We start from the raw sequence: 20,166 nt of genomic DNA on the forward strand, positions 1-20,166 counted from the left end.
AAAGGAAGGCACGGGGTGCTTCCCGGTCTGGGGCCTCGGGGTATTGATGATCGACATCCAACAAGCTGGTAGGGATGAATAACAGGACAACACACACGGGCATTAAAACAAGAAGGAAATTTGGTGGGCGGGCACAGGCGGCCAAGGGGGCACGACGGAAAAACGGACAAAGTGGGGTCTGTGGTGGCACTGGTCTGGGCTCGAGTGATGAGATCCTCAAGCTCAGTTGCATCACATGTCGCGGCGGCACCAAGTGTCACAAATGAAGTGCAATTCTGCCTATCATGACCAAATCGAAGAGGATCCGTGCAGGGCGCAGGCCAATTCACGAGGGACCCATGCGGTGAGAGGGTAAACCGATGGAAAAAAAATGTCAAACTTGCTCGAGTCAAAGACGAGACTCACAGGGATGGGTGCGCTCGAAGGGCCTCTGTGGCCAACTGAAACTGCATGGCAACGGCTGGGGACGCGCTACGGGATGCCAGATTCAGCTATAAAAGCAGTTGGTCACGATTGGCACACATGAGATCTGCTTGGGCCAACATCAGGGGCTTTGGTTCGCCAGCGAAAGCATGGCAAGCAAAGCCTTCCGAGTGTTTGAGCAAAGCACCTTGAAGACGTCAAAAGCAATGTCGTTGAGCTCGCTCTGTGCGTGAGCGAGAACATGATCGTAGATGGCTGCGCACCATGACGTGGACACATGGCAGCAGGTCTGTGAGGCCTAGCGTTGCCTCAGAATGACGCGGGACCGCCGACTTCAGCCTACCTTTATCCGTGCCGAGAGCATGGGCCGATTGGCTTGCCTCCACTAGGCCCCAAAAGCGTTGCGCATGGCTATCAGCCATCAACTCACTGCACACCCCAGCATGAAGCATGAGATCTGTCTGGATGACCAAACCCAGGTGGCCGGCCCAAACATGCACCAACCTGGCCTCCAAAAGCAGAGGCGTGCTTTGCCAGGTCGGCTGAAGCTCCGTAATCACACTATCACGCGCCACAACCACAGAGCAGCTTCCCAAAACCACCAAAGCCAACAGCCAGGCCCAACCAGCACGCTGCTGCCAAGCCCGCCGCCGGCCCAGTGCCACTGGTCCAACGACCGCCATGCTCTCTCTCTCTCGCTCTTTCTCTCTCTCTCTTGTCAGAAAGAGAACTGACTCACACACACACACACACAACACACACACACACACACACTAACACGTACAGGTATAGTGTGATATTTGTTAGACTTCCGCATAGGTACGTGTTTCCTTCGTTCGTTCTCTCGTTTGGTGTGTGTGTGTGTGTGTGTGTGTGTGTGTGTGTGTGTGTGTGTGTGTGTGTGTGTGTGTAGAGACGAAACGGCAGCGTTGCAGTTCCGAGTTGGTTGTGCCGTTTCATGGTCCACTGGGAAAGGTTGCGAGCCGTTGACGCAGCGCCCGTGTGGGTGTGCTACTCTGTATAGGCGTGGGGTATCGTTTATCATGATGCAAGCTGTACGCGCGGCGTGGCGCAGCGCCCCGTTGCTTGGTCGGCGGGCAACCAGCTACGCAGGCCCGAGCCAGCGGAGGAGCTGGCTGCCAACAGCAGTGGGTGTGGGCCTTGGGGTGGCGGCAACTGGAGTACTAGTAGCCGGTTGCCGCACCCGATTTGATGATGCCCCAGCCATCCATGCGCCCTTGGACGACCCGGAGCTGCAGCAAGGACTCGAGCAACGCGAGCGAGATGTTGTCAAGCTGCACCAGTACATGGCGGAGATGCGCGAAAAGTTTATCAAGGTCTGTTCAAGAGCCGCATCACACTTGGATACGCTGCGCATATCAACGTGGGTGGGTGGCAGGACTGGTGGGCGCCCTCAATTTTCTCTCGATCCAAATGCACTAGCTGGGGGCCTCTGAACCGGACGACCTCAAGCGGGCCGAGCTGTATGCCAAGTTTCGCGAGGATGTGCTGCGCGACACTCAGGTATGCCCAGACTACCTCAATGGTTTTTATTTCCCACCTCGCCGGGGTCGGGCAGCTCACCACAAGCATGCGGCTAGATTATCCTCTACGGTGTGGTCGAGCCTCACGCGCGACAGGCGTATTTGGACACGTATGGCTGTGCCCGCTGGACCGACTCTGCTCTGGAGCTGATCAAGGAGTTTTCGCCCATTGTGGAGCTGGGCGCGGGGCAAGGTGTGTTTGCTGGGTAAACGTTTTTCTCACATGTTTGCCCCCAGCACCCCGAACCATCGTTTGTTTGGGGCTTGACAATTGCACATGTTGGGTAGGACAATGGCAACGAGCACTGACAGAGGCTGGCGCCAATGTGGTGGCCTTTGACAACGAGAGCTCATTGCAGCCCTCGAATCAACCCGTGGGCAAGGTTTATTCCGGTGACGAGCAAAAGCTCGGCTGGTACCCGTACCGGACGCTCTTGCTGGTGTATCCACCCGATTCGGACATGGCGCAGCGCGCTTTGGACCGTTACAAGGGTCGCTACCTCATTTATGTGGGTGAGGCACGGGGCGGTGTCAATGCCAACGAAGAGTTTTTCGACACGCTAGAAGCCGATTGGGACTGCGTGCACCGCGAGAACCTGGCGCCGTTTTCGCGCTGCTACGAGCGGCTCTACGTCTTTCGCCGAGCCGTCCCGGTCGCCCAGTCGTGGACGGCCTGGTTTCTGGCCTGGATGTAAGGACTCTGACTGACATGTGAATTGATGCGTCACACCGCAGCCCTCTCCATCGGTTCCCCCCTATTGTCAGTCTGACGGTTTGGATCGTTACCTTGGGGTGTTGTTGGTGTTGTTGGTGTTGCTCTTGGTGACTGTGCTGTTTGGACGGTAAGGACAAGTGAAGAGAAACAGTGGCAACCTTTATGGGGACTCATGACGCCATGTATGACGAAGCCCACCCCTACGCCAACAGACCAACATACCGCCGGGCGTCAAGATTGACTTTTTTCTGCTCCTGCTCCGAGATTAGAGGGGGTGCGTGATGCCGAGCACAGTTCTGCACAAACACGCCACCAAAACACCGTCCAGACACTTGAGACACTTGGTTGAGCTTTTCCATCGAGGCAGCACAGCAAAAAGTCAGGTGACTCGAGAAGGAAGCTAGGAAGCGAGCAAGCATAAGCGGAGAGAGAATAGGGACAATAGGGAGAATAATAGGAAAGGAAGAAGGGAAACACTGGTGTGGAGGCGTTGCTTTGAGACTTTTGGCGGAAACTCGGTGGGGCGCCGAGCGCGAGCCCAATGATGCAAACAAAACGATTCGGACAAGGTGGATGCGAGTGAATGCGTGCGACAAAGGTCCTCAAGACCAAGTTTCATGCTGCACATGCCCTTCCTTTTACAACCTCGTCCCAGACTTGCTGCCTCGACACACGAGCTAATTTATGCCCGCTCCAGCCATGTTATGGCATTGTTATGAGAGAACTCGTGAGGTGCTCACACTAAGCGGGAATGCAGAGTACGAGAGGACAAGGAAGCCGAGTGAGTGCCCGCAAATCTGGCTGGCGGCAGTTGTCGTTTTGCCGTTGAAACGGAACGGAACAGAGCCGAAGGAATGGAAGGAAACACAGCAGCACACTCACACCAAGGAAACTTCGGGCGGGCGCACGAGCGAGCACCATTGTGTCGCGCTGGTGTGTTTTGGTGTTTTGGTGGGGCCATGTGGGGTCATATGGAGAGTTGTGTGCTTGGGAGCAACTTGGGAGGCACTTGGGTACCTTTCGTCGCCTATATTTAGATGTTTCAAGTAGGGCGAGGCGGCGCTCGTGCTGATTCGGGATTGTCGTTTGTTTGCTGGAGGTCCTCGACAACGAATGACAGATGTCCTTATCTGTCCAATGACCCAGGATAGAATTGCAAGGTCAGGACATGAACATACCAAAACGAGTGCAGCAGAAACAGTCTCCACACCAAAACATACAATCTCAGAGAAGGTGGGCACCATCGAGTTGAGATTAGAGAGTGCTTGGTATTCCTGTTGGTGGCTCAGAGAACTGATATTCACTTGGCATCAACCCCTCTGCAAACCAAAACACAATCCAGAGATGAAGACTGAGTCATGCATCTCCCGCAGAGAAATGGGAGTTTGCACAGCCATCCACACAGAAGGCCGCTTGAGCCAAAATCAACAATGTGCTGCAACACCACTGATCCAATCTACGGATCACGAGCGGTCAAGGACCCCCCAACCCCGCACTCTCTCTCCCTCTCAACCTCTCGCTCTCTCAACCTCTCAAACTCTCTCAAACCCTCTTTCGTTTAGGCTAGCTTTCTCTCTCTGAAGCCATCGTCTCTCAAAACTCTCTCTCTCAAACACTCTCTCTCTGTGGAACGGATTGGTTGGCTCTCCTACTCATGGCCTGTATGCATCATGCCCAACCGCCAAATAGCAAATAGCATAGCCCGCCGTATACATACACCCATTTGGTCTATGACACCATCTACCTCACGCACTCCTCTTGCACACGCCACACCTGCCCCCCAACCCCCTGCCCCTGCACCACCAAACAACCCGGCTTCGTCTTGCAATCGGTGAGCACTTGAACTTCAAGCCTCGAGCCCACGCTGCCCACCACCCACCACCACCACCTAGTGGCCCATTACACACTGGCATTTTCTCCTGTCTGCCCCGACGCCACCCTTCCTCTCTGGCACGACCTTTGCCAACGGCCTTTGGTGCTGCCCTTGTCTGCCGCGTCTCGACACATGCAAGCCGAAATGAAGCGATCCATTGAAGCCGTCAAGCAGAGCCTGCGCCCCAGCGCGCCGTACTGTGTGCTCTGCGACGAGGCCATCTTTCACACCGCCGTGTCCGCCCAAGGCCTGGGTCTCTTGCATCCAGCCTGCTTTCGCTGTGCTCAGTGCGACGACGAACTCGATGGCAAGCCCTATCACGTTCGCAGTGGCGAAGCTCTTTGTACGACGTGCTTCAAAAATCGCGCCACCCCCGGTTTGGACTGTGACACCGACCAAGAAGCCTTTCGCTGCGATGAGTGCAATCTGCCCATCCTCGATGAAGAGGATTTCCTCTACGTCAAAGGCCATATTCGCCATCGTGACTGCTGCCGCTGCTCCATTTGCTCCTGCGTAAGTGTCCCACTTGGTGGCTTCCTCTAACGACCTTACCTGTGGGAACACATCCCCCCTCACTCACGCCAACAACCTGTCCATGCCTTTGGGGTGATACAGCTCTTGACTGAAGGCTCCAAGGCTGTCGAATGCAATGGCCGCCTCGCCTGCCTGGCTCATGATCGTCTGTCTACGTATTCCCTTGATGAGCAAGGTACGCCTGCCCCTTCTTTTCGACCCGTTGAAGCAGACGCTCTACATCCACCCTCACGCGCCTCACTCGCCTCTCCTTTGGTTGCTTTTGCTTCCCTTTTTGCTCGCCCCCCCCTCCAGGTATTACGCTTGATGTCGAGCAACCTGTTCTGCGTCGTCATCACGTATGTCTCGCCGTTTGCACCAGTCCAGCGTTGGGTTCGCCAGACCACACAATCTTTTGTGCGCGTGCTCGCAAGCTCACTTTTCTCTTTCTCGCCTGCCCCTTCCACAGCGTGCCATCAGTCCCATGTACGAGAGCGCCGAAGAGGCATATCGCCGCAAATCCTACCGCATCAGCCGGGACGAGACCATTTTCGAGAACATCTTCCTCAGCGAGGACGAAGACGAAGAAGAGACGGACGACTTTGCCGAGTACAGTGCTGTCAGCATGCTGCGGCGTGAACTGACGCCGCCTCCACTTCCCATGGGCCGCGCTCCCATCCGCGAGTGGCTGGCCGCCCTCGAGCTCGAGCACTACACGATCAACTTTGTTGAAAACGAATTTCTGAGCTGGCAAGCCCTCTGGGATGTCAGTGATCAGGATCTCAAGTCCATTGGCATCACCAGCAGCGAGGACCGGGATCGGATTTGCAACGCTCTGCGACCGCTCAGCCTCGCCAGCCGCCTCTCTCAATCGCGCAAGCCCTCGGTCAAGCGCAGTTCGATCAAGCGCCGCGAATCACGTCTCACACCGGACGAAGACGTATCCATCCGCATCAAACACCTCGAACTCCGCGCCAAGTTGGCTGAGCAACGCGCTGAGGCTGCCGAGCAGCGCGCCCAAGCAGCCGAGGCCCGTCTTCAAATGACTGCCGTCACTGCGCACTCATGATCGCCAATGGATCATCAAAAGCGCGCGCGTACATCAACAACCTGTCAATACTGAGAACCATGCCTATTTCGATGCCTAGCTCTCGTGCCACCTTGTTGGTACAACCTGATTTTACATAGCCCTTGGCACCCAAGTAAATGTCCCTTAGTTGCTTTTTTTCTTCGCACTTGATTTTTTTTTTTTTCTTTTTCAGCGAAGCACGCTGTGTGAGTGAGTGTGTGTGTGTGTGTGTGTGTGTGTGTGTGTGTGTGTGTGTGTGTGGCCATGGGCATTTTTCCTTCCATCCACCTGCTCGATGGTCTTACCCCTATTTTGTCTTGTTTGTAGCTATAACTGTGCTAATTGGCTCTGCCTTGTTCTAATTTTTTCTTTTTTGACTGCCAAATCTCGCGCCTCTTCTGATTGACATGGGCCACAACCCCGACTATTGAATCGACTGTTAGGAACCCCAGTTCTGCTTGTCTTCTAACATGTAAATGATTTCATCATCAAACTTGTATTTTTTTTTTTTTCTCGAGAATCTAAAATTTTCAACTTGAAATCACAGCCAAGCTTGGCAGGTCCACACGCGATTGATCTCAAAGCAGCTGTCCATCGACATCCAGCCATGGCCCAATAAAGCCGTTGTAGCGATCCATGGCCGCCGTGCTGCAGGCAGGATCAATCTGGCCTGCATTCCGTACGCAACAGTAGCAGGCCTCGTTGTTGAGATGCGAAAACAAGTGCAGTAACTCTCTCTATCCGCTTCAACAGAGCAGTGGTTGCCAACAACATGCAGACCGTACCGATGGGTTGGCTCCATATCGACTGCGCTTGCAATTGAAGCATCTGCAGCATGGTCTGAAGCTGCTCCGGTTCACTGGCAGCTAGGTCCGTGCGTTCGGAAGGATCATCGTGCACGTTGTACAGACAGCCCTGGACGATGAACAACGCAAGCCACGACGCTCAGATGCCAGGCGAGTCTTGCGTTCAAATCATGTGAAGCTTGGAATGCGATATGTACCTGACTGCAGTTGCGCGAGTAGTTTTCGATGGGATCGTCGGCGGTCGAAGCATTGGGATACTGCGGACCACCCCAATTGGCCTCAATGACATTACCATGCAAAACCTGAGGCCCCGCATGCACCACGTCAAGTCAAGATGGCCATCTCCTTTCCTTCAGAAAGACTGGTTACAGGATACTCAACAACTGCAGGGTTTCGCTCGTTCTAGATTGAGTCACAAACCTTCCATTTACCCCAGATGAGGGCGTGTGGGTCAATGAGCAGCGTTTGGCGAGGTGATGACACATTGGCCCCGGAAAGGAGAGGCCAAATGTTGAGCGAGTCGATGGGCGGTAAATTGTGCTGGGCCGCACGATGATCGGTCGGGTCCACGCCGGCTAGCGCTGCAAAAGTGGCGTACCTACAACCAAACCCAGGGCAGACCCAAGACTATGAACACGGGCGGTCGGGCACGACAAGCACTGCGCCTCGCATCATGACACACCAATCGGCGACATGCACCATTTCATCCTCACGAGTGCCACGACGCTCTTCGGGCACAAATCCGCCCGACACAAAAGCATTCACCCGCACACCACCCTCCAGGGTTGAGTACTTGCCCCCCTGCAATGGATAGTCTACAACGCCAAGTACAAGTGAGCATCAAGGGATTCGCACTGCCAGTGTGCGTAAGATCCAAACTCGGGCCAAAGGGGCTCACGCACTATCTGAAAGAGAGGCCGCACCAAGCGCCGAGCCATTTCAAGACAGGACCAATATATTGCCGCATCCATACGGTCAAACAGAAGAAACGGTGCGATACGAGTGATATGAGCATGCTTTGGTCTTGTGCTGCTGAAACCCCCCGAAATTGATCTACGCACTTGCACCAGCCTCGCCGTTGAAGCACGCATAACCATGGGATGTGTTGTTATCACAGTCACCCACTGCACGCGCGCGCGCAGGCATCCGAGTGCAACACGGCGCGGACATGAGCACGATCAAGTTGACATGCAAAGCATCAGCGTCGAGGCGCGACAGTGGACGCACAGAATGACTTGACATAGCCTCCATTGTCGGAGGTCAAAACCTAGGGACAAGGAGTTGGCACGTCTTAGCCACACCCGAACGAACTGGTCGCAAGAACATCGTGCACATTATCCGTGTACCATCAAAGTGTTGTTCCACATGCCCTTGGATTTGAGCAGGCTGGTAAAGTTGGCCAGGTTGTCGTCAAGAAAGGCGACCATGGCGTGATAAACGCGACGGTGTGGCTCCTCGATAAAAGAGAATTTCTCCTGGTACTCAATCGGTGCCTGGAGCGGGTAGTGCGCCACCTGCCACAAGCAGCAAAGCGACGTCGCACAGGCAACCCCGTACAGGGATGAGCGATTCGAAAGCCGCAATCTGCTGCGCAAGTTGTTGTTTGTTTGTTGGTTTGTTTGTTCGTTTGCTTTTGGTTGGATGAAAGTCAGTAGTGACCGACCTTTGAAGCATAGGTGAGAAACAAGGGTGTGCTAGGATCATGTTGTTCCAGGATTGAATAGACGCGGTCGCGGAAGATGGCCTCTTCATACTGTGTGCCGTTCAGCTCTGCGGCAGGCCTATCCACCATACATGCATGAATACAACAATGCCAACAGCTCAAGGACCTGCACGGGTCTCAGAGGCCTATCTTCATATTGCCTTCGCGGGTGGGCGGCAGTTCAGGATGGCATACTTGTCGGTTTCCCAAAAGTCCTTGAAGCAGGCAGGAGGCTCGCAAGGGGGAAGATCCGAGCGATGGTTATATGAGCCTATGAGAAAGAGATTGAGAGCCGTGAACCCGAGCCCTTGCGCGGAAAGTGAACCTGGGAATGGAGCTATCTGTCAACCCATGATGGCGGTCATCGCACCTTGCCATTCAGCCTCACTCCACATCCAGTTGCCATGGCCTAAACATGATTCAAACAATGGCAGGGCAAGTCAACAAAAAAAAACCCAAGACAGTTGTCAGCTGTACGGTGCCATAAAAACCTCCGGGGGGGGGGGGTTGATCCGAGGATGCAAGGTAGTAACGAACCAAAATAGTTGAGAGAGGTGTCGTAGCCACGGCCCTTGGGTGTGTGCTGAGGCGTGGTCATGCCGACGTCCCACTGCAAGGTAAAGATCCATTCACGTGAGATAAGGCCACGGATCAAGCGCTTTTTTTTTTTTCAATTACATCGTCTCGGTGAGAGATCAGAAATGCAACCTGATTGTGTGGTCGTGGGGGACTAGGCGGATACCTTGCCGACGAAATGGGTGGCATACCCGGCACTTTGAAGGTGCTCGGCCACGCCCGTCATGTTTTGAGGCATGCCGCAGCCTGGCTGACAGGGATCTGCTAGTGAAGTGGTGACGTGGACGGGCAGGCGGCCTGACTGGAAAGAAGTCCGTGCTGTGCGAGAAGATCAGTTGAGTTGTGGGCGTGAGCGAATGCTCCATCAACAACACTGAGGGCTCAAGTCGACGTACTCGGCGTGCAGGCATAATGCACGTAGTGACGATTGAGCTCGATGCCCTCCTGCACTAGCGCGTCAATGGTGGGAGTTTGGACGTCTTGCTTGTACTCTTCGCTCCGATGATAGCCGACCTCTATCAAGCCCAAGCCCGCCCAATGGCAGTGATCAACTAACGAGCCAAACAAGAAACGTGTGCTGAAGATCTGCAACTAGCCTCACCTGCCCAGCCGAAATCGTCGACAATCACCATGAAGATGTGCGGCCTGGGCGCATCATCTCCGCCCGTTTCTTCCGCGATCACCGCCGCAACCAGGGCCACCGCCACAGCCAACACAGCCGCCACACGCATCATTTTTCACAAAAAAAAAAACAAAAACACAAACATAAGCCACTGACGAACTGATGCTCACTGCGTTCGACCACTGAAACGTAAGCGTCAAATGTACATGTAAATTACTTTCTTTTAAATATCCCCCCATGTCCAGTTGGACGCGCTCTCTCGCTTTTCCTCTCTCAATTCATGACTCTCTCTCTCAAACTCTCAAACTCTCAAACTCTCTCTCAAACTCAATTCATCTCTCTCTCGCTCTCGCTCTCTCTCTCTCTCCTCACAACTTCTCTCTCTCTTTTGGATGAAGAAGGAGGGTCGGGTGCTCACTCACTGTTGGAAACCGTCGACATGGTCTGGGGCACGGAACTGTGGGACTGCATTGCGGCCATCGAAGTGCAGACCGATGAGGGCATCCAGTTCATCTCTCAAGTGCGCACGTTTGCAGCAAAGGTATGTTTGAACCCCACTTCCCCGTCCCGTCTCGCCCGATCGGCGTCGTGAGGACGGCTGGACTTGTCTCTGACTTGCTTCCCGGTTCCGGCATAGGTGGCTGAGATTGAGAAGGAGAGCGCGAGTAAGCTGCTTGCTCTGACCAAGCAGTTTGAGCCCACTCTCAATGTCCATCCTCATTCCCCCATGTTCGCCCAGTGCTGGAAGGTCCGTGCCCTGTACACCCGCTGCGCTCGTAAAAGGGCTTGGTCCGTCTGAGCGCGCACGTCGTGCCTCACCCCCTCTCTTGATCAGGACTTGGTTGGCATGGTTGGCGATGCTGCCAATGCACGGGATGTAGCCTCGGTGTCCATTATGAATGAGGTCTGCCAGCCCCTGCGCACCCTGATCAAGGAGAAGACACAGGAGCGAAGTGAATTGCTCAAGCAAGTCGCGCAGTTGCAAAACGATCTACAGAAACACGCTGCCACATTTGAAAAGGTGCGATTGCTCTCCAAACTGGGCGAGTTCGCCAACAACGGGCCATGCTGGTGCGTTTCACCTCACCTTGGCGCGTGGCTTGTGACAGTGCAAGAAAGCGTATGACAAGGTCGAGAAGGATGCCGTTGCAGCCAAGGTGGCGTATGAAAAGATCGAGATGAGCGAAGTGGACAAGAAGAAAAAGATCGACCAGGCGCGTCGCGAATATGCGGCCAAGGCTCAGGCCCGCGAGGATGCCGAGCGACAGCTGTGCGAGGATTTGGACACTTTCAATCGCGAACGCACCGTCATCTACTACTCCCACATGCCCGCCGTATTTGACAGTCTCCAAGCCATGGATGAGAATCGGGCCGAGGGTGTGGTCAATCAAATCAACCAGGTATCTATCACAGACATATTGTCCAGTTCCCCCTCCATGCTGCCTTTTCTTTTTCCCTCTCGATTGGGGCTGTGCTAGGGATGCATGCATCCCATCAATTGTGCCCCGGCTCACGGCCGCCGCTTGGCCCCCGCTGCAGACCGTGGCGTGTTTGCGCCAGGCTGCTCAGAGTGAGCTGCGTGCCATCGATGGCGTCGAGGGCAGCTGCCGCAATTTTGACAAGGGATCAGACGCCGCCAGCTTTGCTGCTGCCGTCAAAACGGGTCAGCCGCAACCCGGTGATATTCCCTTTGATGAAGTTATGGCCAATCGTCAATCCGCAAAAAAGAACTCGCCACGCGTGCAGCGAAAATTGGTCAGTTGACCCTTCCAATGTGCTCTTGCGTACGCCTCATTCTCAAGGCTGTCCTATCGCACTTTTTCTTCGTGTACTATTTCTGATGTCGTGTGCTTGGCGGTTTGGGGCCTTGGTGACAGGATAAGCGCCCGTCGATGGTGGATGGTGACGCCTACGAACCGAGTACACCCATGGCGGCATCAACCCCAGCAGCAGCTCCAGCCACGCCGGCGGCACCTGCTGCGCCAGCGCCGCCGCGCATTCAAATCATGTATGACTTTGCCGGCTCCAATCAAGGCGAGCTGCCCGTTGTAGCTGGAGAAGTGGTCTTCCTCATGCAAGATGACGGCTCCGGCTGGGCCCTTGCGGCCAAGGTAAGCCACGTGTGCTTCGTTTCATCAGCAGGCTATGCCTCATGCTCACCATTCGTACCCATCATTCACCTTTGGAATAACACATAGTCCGACGGATCACAAGGATACGTGCCCTCGACATATTATCAAGTGCTAGCGTAGATTCCCTGCCTTGCCCTCTTGTTATCCAACCCCTCCTTGCATTGTGTGTCCTTTGCATGTGTGCCCAGCAACCCCTACGACCACGAATCTCATACTCTACGAAATCAATTGACAATTTCTTTTCAGACCTCCTGCGCGCACTTTGCCAAACTCTTGTTTTCTAATTTGTGAATCAACCTTTCTTTTGTGTGTGTGTGTGTGTGTGTGTGTGTGTGTGTGTGTGTGTGTGTGTGTGTGTGTGTGTGTGTGTGTGTGTGTGTGTATGTGTGTGTGTGTGTGTGTGTGTGTGATTTTTGACAATCAGCTTGTGTGTGCTCTCATGACGACACCTCCGGACCAACGGCCTTGAAATAGCTTGGATCACGTCGACACGCCCACACGCACGCACGCCCACACGCACGCACGCCCACACGCACGCATCATGGGTGGGCTCTTCTCCTCTTCTAAAAAGCCGGCACCCGCACCCTCTCGGGTCACGGAACAGGACAAAGCCATCTTGGTATGTGTCGCGCGCGACTGCCAACGCCGAGGCATGGCGTGCCACCGCCGCGCAATTGGCCTAGCCTTGTTGTCCTTGGCGAGCTTGCTTGGCTTTGGAACCAATTGACGTGCATCACGGCGTTCCTTCATAGAAACTGAAAAACCAGCGCGACCGCTTGAAGCAATATCAAAAAAAGGTGTGCGCCGCCTTGCTGCCGGTGTGCCACTTCTGCCTTGCTCATGACATACACCCATCTGCGCATCGACCCGTAGATTCAACAAGTGCTCGAGCAAGAGCGTCAAATCGCCAAGAAATGTCTGGCCGCCAAGGATCGCGAGTCAGTTTCGGTCTTCTGCTTCGCACTCAACGCTGCTACCTTGCTATGCTTTTGTCCCCGACCCACCATGTCCTGATGGTTGTTTGTACTAGACGGGCCAAGCTCGTGCTCCGCCGCAAAAAGTATCAAGAAGCCCTGCTTCAAAAGACAGAGGGCCAGCTTGATAACCTGGATGACATGGTACAGCGCATCGAGTTTGGTAGCATTGAGAAGGACGTGATCAATGGTCTTGAAGCCGGCAATGAAGCCCTCAAGGCCTTGCAGGCAGAGCTGGATATTGAGCGGGTTGAGCGTGTCATGGAAGACGCCAGTGAGCTCCAAGCCTGGACCGACGTGAGTGTCACCCTCGAGCTTCAAAAATTTACACTTGTACCCTGTGCTGAACTGGCTGCAATTGCTACCATCGCGACCAAGCCAAACTGTCAACTCAACCCTTCTGCTCACCCCTTGTTCATGGATGCTACAGGAAGTTGCAGGCTTGCTGGGCACGTCAATTGATCAGCAGGATGAAGATGCCCTCATGGCTGAACTGGATGACGTATGAGCCGTGCATTGTCAAGCTTTGCAATATCAGCGTCGGCCTGTTCCTGCGCCCACCTTCCCGCTCACCTTCCATCTCACCCTTTTGTCCTCTAGCTCATGGATGATGAAGCTCTGCTTCAGGCTGACGAACTGCCATCTGTTCCTACCGCGGATCCCTCTGCAACGGCAACTGAGACTGCTGCGCAGTCAGAACCTGAATCATCGCCGAAGCAATCCAGCCCTGGTACGTTTGCGCTACCTGCGATTCCAGCGTCCCAGTTGATGTCTTGCTCTCTCCCTTCCCTCGCAATCCAACCCTCATTCTCCCCTGGCTCCTGACCCCACCTGCATCGCCGTAGCTTTGGTCCCTGCTTGAGCCACTTGTGTCCTTCAACACCCCACCCACAACCGAACAGAAATTTAATTTTAGATATTCCCAACTGATTCTCTATTTTAAAACTTGTTTTTCTCACTCTTTCCTGTTGCTCGTGGTCACACACAACACACACACACACACACACACACACACACACACACACACACACACACACACACACACACACACACACACACACACACACACACACACACACACACACACACACACACGAGTTTTTTTTATGCAGAGCACGGAGTTTACGGGACACGCACACACACACACACGACTGGCGGTCGGGGGTGGCGCTACTGTACTTGTGCGGGACCTTGTAGCTGAGTCCTCCCGGTTGGAACGACCGATAGAAACTTGAGCTGAACCGGCAACATGAGCCTGCGTCGCACCGTGGTCATGTTTCCTGGCATGACGCCTGAGAAGGCCGTCTCGATGCTCAACCAGATGATCTCGCGCGATGGCATCGCGTCCCAGCTCCGTGAAAAGAAGCGCTTCATCAAGCCTACTGATAAGCGCGGCCAGCGTGAGGTGCGGCGCGCCATTGCCTTGCCCCTTTACCCTCCCGCACTCTGCCCTTCGAGTTGTTTCCTTCCGCCTTTCTTCTCCCACCTTTCTTCCTTTTCCTGCCTCTCTGCTTCTTCCGCTGTCTCTCCGCTCGCCTCTTTCGGCGCCTGCTCGTCCGCGCTCACTTTACTTTCTCGCCCCTAAACTCTTTTGCTAGCGATCGGCCTGCATTCGCATTTACAAGCGTGGACTTCAGGAGAAGCTCAAGGTTGCCGAGCAGATGAAATAAGAAGCTTCGTGCTTGGTGATTCATCCTTAGGTCTTGATACAAACGCCCCAAGCGCCGGCGCGATACCAAAGCCTCGTCTCTATCTTTTTTAGACATACCCGCCGGCTTCTACCCCCTCCGGCTCAGCCTCCTTTACAGTTGTAATGATACGCCGCGTTGGCAGGGCTGCAGAGCCAGCCCATCGTGTCAACGTGTGTCTCAAACGAAAATCGATTCACAGGTCAATCAAAAATATCCGCTCCGCGCTGCGGGTCTTTCTAAAACCCCACACACACAGCTGGAATGCATGCCTAATCTGCTAAACAAGACCACGAGCTTTGGACTATGATGCAAAGATGGACGTGTGATTGACCAGCACATAGAACAGGAGGGCCCCCACGGCGGCACCGGCCTGCACCATCACGCCAGCCCAGAACAAGAGGCGTGGGTAGGCTTGTGTGCACATTTGTTGGTACCACAACAGCTCAGACAGCAAGCTGGTCTGTATCCATTGTGACAGGAAGCAACTGGCAGCCACAGCCACATGCAACAAAGCCTCTGGGCCCGCTGCGGCTGTCGGCACCGCAATGGCCACAACATAAGCAGTCAGGGCAGCACTGACAGCCAAGGCTAGGCCGTGGAAGCGACGCGACACCATGCCATGCAGGCGTGGCACAAAGCTGGCGACCGGATTCAATGTTAGGAGCAGTGTCTGTGCCGTGTGATAGCTGTTGCCGCCGTAGCGTCCAGCGGCATAGCTAAGCACCGCGGGCAAGGCTGCGTTCAAAAGAATGCTTGCGCCCACAAACAAGGACCACTCTGGCCAGTGCGCCATAAAAGTAGCCGGGCGCAACGCAGGTGTCTTGGCATCCAACAAAGGCTCGCGCTCCTCAATCATCAGATCTGCCTCGCTGTCTCCGTGCACGAGCCGAGCGTTGGCGGCCTCAGGATGGTTGATAGCTTGCGGGGTTGGTGGGTGTTGGCGCCCCTTGAGCAAAAAGGACACGTAGCCAAGACCCAGCATGGAGAGCACCATTTGCAGCGCCAGGCTTAGGAAGAAGTAAGGTGGTCCAAAATTGCGCTGGTCATGGCGGGGCATTTGGATCCAAGAGACCATGGAGGGCAGCAGCCCACTAAAGCCAGATCCCACGTAGAGGGCCTGCGTGACTCGCTGACCGGTTTGAGTCAGCACGCTGAGTGCACCAGCCTCATCACCTTCTGCGGCCTGACGGCCCACCGGCAACAACGCGAGGTGGGCGAGATACGGCGCAAAGGTGATGGTTGTTGAGCCATCACAGATAGAAGCGATGCAAGTCAGGGCGAGCAAGGTGATACTTTGAGGTTCATCGCCACCGACTCGAGTCGTGTGATCATAAAACCATATCAGGGCGGTGCAAGCCAGCGCGGCCACAAGCAGCGCGCAACCAATGCAGGCACCGAGATGGCGGGCAGACTCTTGTAGCCACCCGAGATGCAGAGCCCCGGCGATGGAAAAGGCAAACAAGTTCCCGGCCTGCACGGCCAGCGTCAATCGCGAAGCCTATCAACGTGTTTACATCCGTAGAGCGTGCAGTGAGGAAACACGAGGGACGGCAGCCGATTAGCAAGCCGCAGACGCACCTACCAAGGCCCAGCCCTCGGGCTGCGTGTCCACGAGCAGCGGCAGCTCAGCAAAGATGCCGCTCACGGCCACCCAAGCACCCAGCCCGATGCAAAACACTGCACTCAACGGCAAACAGCTTCCAACAGCTGCCGCCATGTTGTTCCGCGACTCCCGTCGATTGGCTCGGACTCATCCGCACTCGCTCCGACACAAGAAAAAAAATCTTGATTTTTGGTTTTTTCTTGAAGTTTGCAATTTATTTTATTTTTTTTATTTTATTTTCATTTTTTGCAAGCAGATGAGAAGATTACTCAAGGATGCTGAAGGCTCGACCCGACGCGCTGACGTCTAGCATTTGAACAATCATCAGCACATGATCGGCGTGTACCAAATGCTGCATGTTCAATCGTTGTTCCCAAATACGCCAAGATAACCAACTCTCGGTAAATGCGAATTTGTGATCCGAATGAGTTTCCGTGAACTTCAAAGACTGGACTTGATATGGGAGTCGGAAATGTAAGTGCTTCGTATCTCAATCTCAATCTCGATTAGATTCTTCAGTCAGCCATCAGTCGTGGTGAAACGCGATACAGGCGTGACTGCTTCCTCGTGCTTTGACGACTCTCTTCATTCGACGAGTAATAGACAGAGGTCCGACAAACTCTCTTTGAACTATGGACATTCTATGTCATCTGGCGACCTCGAATAGGAGATCGGGGCTTCTGTAGCTTAAGCTTGGTCGACGGTCCGTACGGTCTGGCACACATGCTCAAAAAGATCGTCTGTGAGCTCGACACCAAAAACCTTGGCCATGATCGTGGTCCAGCCTCGAAGAAAGCAGACAAAGCCATCTTCCACCTAAAGAAACCCCCGAGCAGTGTACAGTCAATAGACGGCGAGCATGACGGGAGAAGAAGAAGAAGAAGAAGAAGAAGAAGAAGAAGAAGAAGAAGAAGAAGAAGAAGAAGAAGAAGAAGAGGAAGAAGAGGAAGAAGAAGAGGAAGAAGGGAGGAAGAGGTCATCATCACCCAGTTGAGGCAAATCAGGTTCCATCCACCTCTAACTAAGAAAATAGACGAACAAGCAGCGCAAGACCGAACCTTGAGGGAGGCCACTTTGGCTTGGTCCAAAGCCTGGTGGTAGAAAGGACGAGCACCTCGATAGTTGAGCTCCCAAACGACGCATTGATCTATCGTTGCAAACATGAGGCAAGGTGTGAGGTGGAGGGCAATCCAAGGCACGACATCACGAGCTTCAACGCTGCCGGGGCAGCACCAGCGCCTCTTACCAGGCCATTGAAAATCACTCGCCGCCAGCGGCGAGCCTGGGCGATCCTTGCCCAAGCCCGTGGCATTGACAACAAAGGACCCCGGTCCGCCGGCTGTAATAAGCTCGCCGTTGCCTGGACTGCCGCCACGCACGTCAACGACCGAGACCTGCTGACGCGCCTGGCAAACGCGGTGCGCCCAGGCCAAGCGCTGAGCATCCACGTCTGTCAAATCGATACGAACATTTGGAAACAGCTCGCCCAAGACTTGCACGACAGACAAGCCGGCGCCCCCGGCACCCATGACAATGGCACGCGCGTTGGCATGTCGGGCAAAGTGGTCCGACTCGAGGAGGCTGCGCAAAATGTAGCGATTGATGTCAAAATCAGCCGCCCAGCCATGCAGCTGCCCCTTTTCGTCCTTGTAGATGCAGCTCACTTCTCCATACTCATGAGCCAGATCATCACAGGAAGCAAACATGTCAGCTCCAGCTTCGTAAGCCGCCAGCTTGTGTGTGGTGATGAGGGCGCCGCGCATAAGCGGTGTGTCCCGAAGTTGCTGCAAAATGGGTCGCAAAGCGGTGTGTGCTGTATCGGGAGGGAAATCAACGCCCCGCAGCTCCACGTTGATCAGTCCCATGGCCTGGCCAAACACCGGAAAGAGTTCGCGGCTGCGGCTGGCGCCAGTGTTGACCCCGATGAAGAGCATCACATGCTTTGGGTCCTTTGGCGTCGTCATCGTCAAGGTGCTGAATGTCTCGTCTGTGACCTTGAGCCTCTTCTTTGCACGTCCTTCTCGTTCTCATCCGGCGCTCTCACCGCCAACAAGACAAATTCCCTCTCTTACACTGCGCCGCGCAGCTCTGTCACCACTGACTTATTCAAAAAGAAAATAAAAAATAAAATAAAAATTGATACCACTTCAAAAAAAAAAAAAAAAAAAAAAAAAAAACGTCAATTCACATCACGAGCATCGTCAAAGGTCAAACGAAATAGTAGACGGCACGCGTTGTCGTCAGAATACTTGAAACATGGATGGGCTTAGCTCTGCGGCGAATGGGGCAAGGGCAACCATGCGCTGGTCACATGGGGTCGCAAGGTACGGTCAAAACATCAAATACTTTCAACCCAGTCAGCATTGACCGGGTCGTCGATTAAGCCTACTGGCCGTTGGCTTGAGACTGGCGGGGAGTTGAATTGTCACCGTCTTGGTTTGATGCGGGCAGCACGGACGGTGGTGCTGGCCCTGCTTCTGCCTCGCGACTGCTCCAATATGCTGCCATGGAAGAGAGAGCACTCAGAGCTGACATTTGCATGTAACCGAAAAAGCTCGGCGCTAGGTTTGCGAGCGCAGACCGACTCTGAGATTTCACATCAAAGTCAAGGTATTGTGAGTTGTCGTGCCTGTGCCAGCTGCCAAAACATGTTTTTGCTCTTGAGATTTCGTCGCACACCTGAGCATAGAGGGTTGCATCGGAATGTGCGTTGAGCATCTGGTTCAACAAGGCCGGTACGCCAGCCTCGCGTAAGGTCGTCAGCTAGGGGGTCATGCACGCGCGCAAGTGAGCACTGGCGCTGCGAGGCAGAGGCCATGAGCCATGAGTCACGAATACATGCGTATGGGCAGCACCGCTACCTGTTCAGTGCGGTCGAGATCAGCCACAGGCCCGCTGACGGTCTTGACAATGGTCGCAAAGGCTTTGCAGCAGGCCACGCTGGACAGATGGGCCTTGGCTGCCGTGATCAGGACTGTCAAATTCTACGCATCCATACAAATAAACCAATAACGGATAAAACAGTGAAACCAAGGATGTTGGAAATGAGTTCCAGTACAGCTGCAGCTCGTTCGGCCTGTCGGAGCCTGAAAAGAAGCGAACCTTTTGCTCAAGAAGCGTTTGCACGCCACGATCCGTTTGTGTGAGGAACATGAAGCTTTCCAAGGCAAAAAGAACCGCCGCCTGGCGTTCCGCGGTTTCCGCCTTGGTTTTCTCCCCGCCGCTTGTGGGCGATCGCAAGCATGCCAAGAGCATCTATTCAAGTTATTGATAAGTCGTAGGCGAGGGTAACGCTCGTTCCAAAGGTCTTCGAAGCGGATAACAGCGGTGTCGGCTCACCTCGACAACGTTATAGTCCAGCAGAACACGCTGGTTGGCTTCATGGTCTGTCTCATACAGCGGCAGAACCAAGACGTGAGCATTGTGTGGAGGCAAGGCAACTGGGAGAATTGTCCCGTTCTCTTTTTCGGAGAGCCTGCGCCAGCATAGTTGGAGGGGAGTGACTCGAATCATGTATCATGGCCCCCCCCTTACCTTCGCACAGGTTGCAAATGAAGTTGCAGAAGGCACGCTCAACGTTCATTGCACGGGGCCGTCGGGCAGGGGCCTCTGTTCCCTTGGCCTTGGCGGTGCTGGAAGTGCTGGAGGTGCGCCGCTGGCGACCAATACTTTTAAAGTAGGCCTCCATCCGGGTATTGATGCTGTTAAAAACCCCTTTCTGAACCATGTACTCTTGTCCAAAATTGGAGCAGCTCATAGAGGCTAGCGCTCCCAAGCCAAGCGCCTAAGCAAGTAAATCATAAAAGCAAGGTGGTAAGGTTGGTAAGGTGTTGGATACATGACTTTCCAGACCCGTAGATCTGGGCCTGGCCACGCACCAGCATGTCATGGTTGTCGACACATGCTTCGTGGGCAAGCACAGT

At 54.3% G+C, this 20,166-nt stretch overlaps 7 protein-coding genes across 7 annotated transcripts; 3 read left to right on the forward strand and 4 right to left on the reverse strand.

Moving 5' to 3' along the window:
* Positions 1 to 1,469: 1,469 nt before the first annotated feature.
* Positions 1,470 to 2,662, forward strand: MONBRDRAFT_8776 (uncharacterized protein; the record flags this gene model as incomplete). Its single annotated transcript, XM_001746300.1, has 4 exons — positions 1,470 to 1,760; positions 1,867 to 1,947; positions 2,064 to 2,160; positions 2,256 to 2,662. 4 exons carry the CDS (start codon positions 1,470 to 1,472, stop codon positions 2,660 to 2,662), a joined length of 876 nt encoding a protein of 291 aa, XP_001746352.1.
* Positions 2,663 to 4,687: 2,025 nt separating this feature from the next.
* On the forward strand, positions 4,688 to 6,137 carry MONBRDRAFT_26008 (uncharacterized protein; the record flags this gene model as incomplete). Its single annotated transcript, XM_001746301.1, has 4 exons — positions 4,688 to 5,068; positions 5,171 to 5,264; positions 5,384 to 5,427; positions 5,538 to 6,137. 4 exons carry the CDS (start codon positions 4,688 to 4,690, stop codon positions 6,135 to 6,137), a joined length of 1,119 nt encoding a protein of 372 aa, XP_001746353.1.
* A 514-nt stretch (positions 6,138 to 6,651) lies between these two features.
* MONBRDRAFT_32685 (uncharacterized protein) lies at positions 6,652 to 9,955 on the reverse strand (the record flags this gene model as incomplete). The annotated part of the gene is made up of 15 exons (XM_001746426.1): positions 6,652 to 6,807; positions 6,923 to 7,052; positions 7,141 to 7,245; positions 7,364 to 7,541; positions 7,626 to 7,758; positions 8,005 to 8,067; positions 8,171 to 8,210; positions 8,290 to 8,457; positions 8,607 to 8,724; positions 8,841 to 8,916; positions 9,016 to 9,054; positions 9,183 to 9,255; positions 9,388 to 9,482; positions 9,617 to 9,736; positions 9,823 to 9,955. 15 exons carry the CDS (start codon positions 9,953 to 9,955, stop codon positions 6,716 to 6,718), a joined length of 1,563 nt encoding a protein of 520 aa, XP_001746478.1. The 3' UTR covers positions 6,652 to 6,715.
* Positions 9,956 to 10,193: 238 nt separating this feature from the next.
* MONBRDRAFT_37339 (uncharacterized protein) lies at positions 10,194 to 13,811 on the forward strand (the record flags this gene model as incomplete). Its single annotated transcript, XM_001746302.1, has 10 exons — positions 10,194 to 10,384; positions 10,481 to 10,591; positions 10,679 to 10,864; positions 10,953 to 11,243; positions 11,383 to 11,598; positions 11,721 to 11,954; positions 12,849 to 12,913; positions 13,006 to 13,246; positions 13,550 to 13,679; positions 13,795 to 13,811. The coding sequence occupies exons 1-10, from the start codon at positions 10,283 to 10,285 to the stop codon at positions 13,809 to 13,811; spliced, it is 1,593 nt and encodes a 530-aa protein (XP_001746354.1). The 5' UTR covers positions 10,194 to 10,282.
* A 93-nt stretch (positions 13,812 to 13,904) lies between these two features.
* Positions 13,905 to 14,290, reverse strand: MONBRDRAFT_26011 (uncharacterized protein; the record flags this gene model as incomplete). Its single annotated transcript, XM_001746427.1, has 2 exons — positions 13,905 to 14,153; positions 14,216 to 14,290. The coding sequence occupies 2 exons, from the start codon at positions 14,288 to 14,290 to the stop codon at positions 13,905 to 13,907; spliced, it is 324 nt and encodes a 107-aa protein (XP_001746479.1).
* A 651-nt stretch (positions 14,291 to 14,941) lies between these two features.
* On the reverse strand, positions 14,942 to 16,357 carry MONBRDRAFT_26012 (uncharacterized protein; the record flags this gene model as incomplete). Its single annotated transcript, XM_001746428.1, has 2 exons — positions 14,942 to 16,138; positions 16,223 to 16,357. The coding sequence occupies 2 exons, from the start codon at positions 16,355 to 16,357 to the stop codon at positions 14,942 to 14,944; spliced, it is 1,332 nt and encodes a 443-aa protein (XP_001746480.1).
* A 573-nt stretch (positions 16,358 to 16,930) lies between these two features.
* Positions 16,931 to 18,367, reverse strand: MONBRDRAFT_37340 (uncharacterized protein; the record flags this gene model as incomplete). Its single annotated transcript, XM_001746429.1, has 2 exons — positions 17,490 to 18,367; positions 16,931 to 17,028 (listed from the first exon to the last, which is right to left on the reverse strand). The coding sequence occupies exons 1-2, from the start codon at positions 18,205 to 18,207 to the stop codon at positions 16,931 to 16,933; spliced, it is 816 nt and encodes a 271-aa protein (XP_001746481.1). The 5' UTR covers positions 18,208 to 18,367.
* Between the last annotated feature and the right edge of the window lie 1,799 nt (positions 18,368 to 20,166).

The sequence above is a fragment of the Monosiga brevicollis genome, genomic scaffold, assembly GCF_000002865.3.
Source record: "Monosiga brevicollis MX1 MONBRscaffold_12 genomic scaffold, whole genome shotgun sequence".
NCBI classification, from domain to species: domain Eukaryota; class Choanoflagellata; order Craspedida; family Salpingoecidae; genus Monosiga; species Monosiga brevicollis.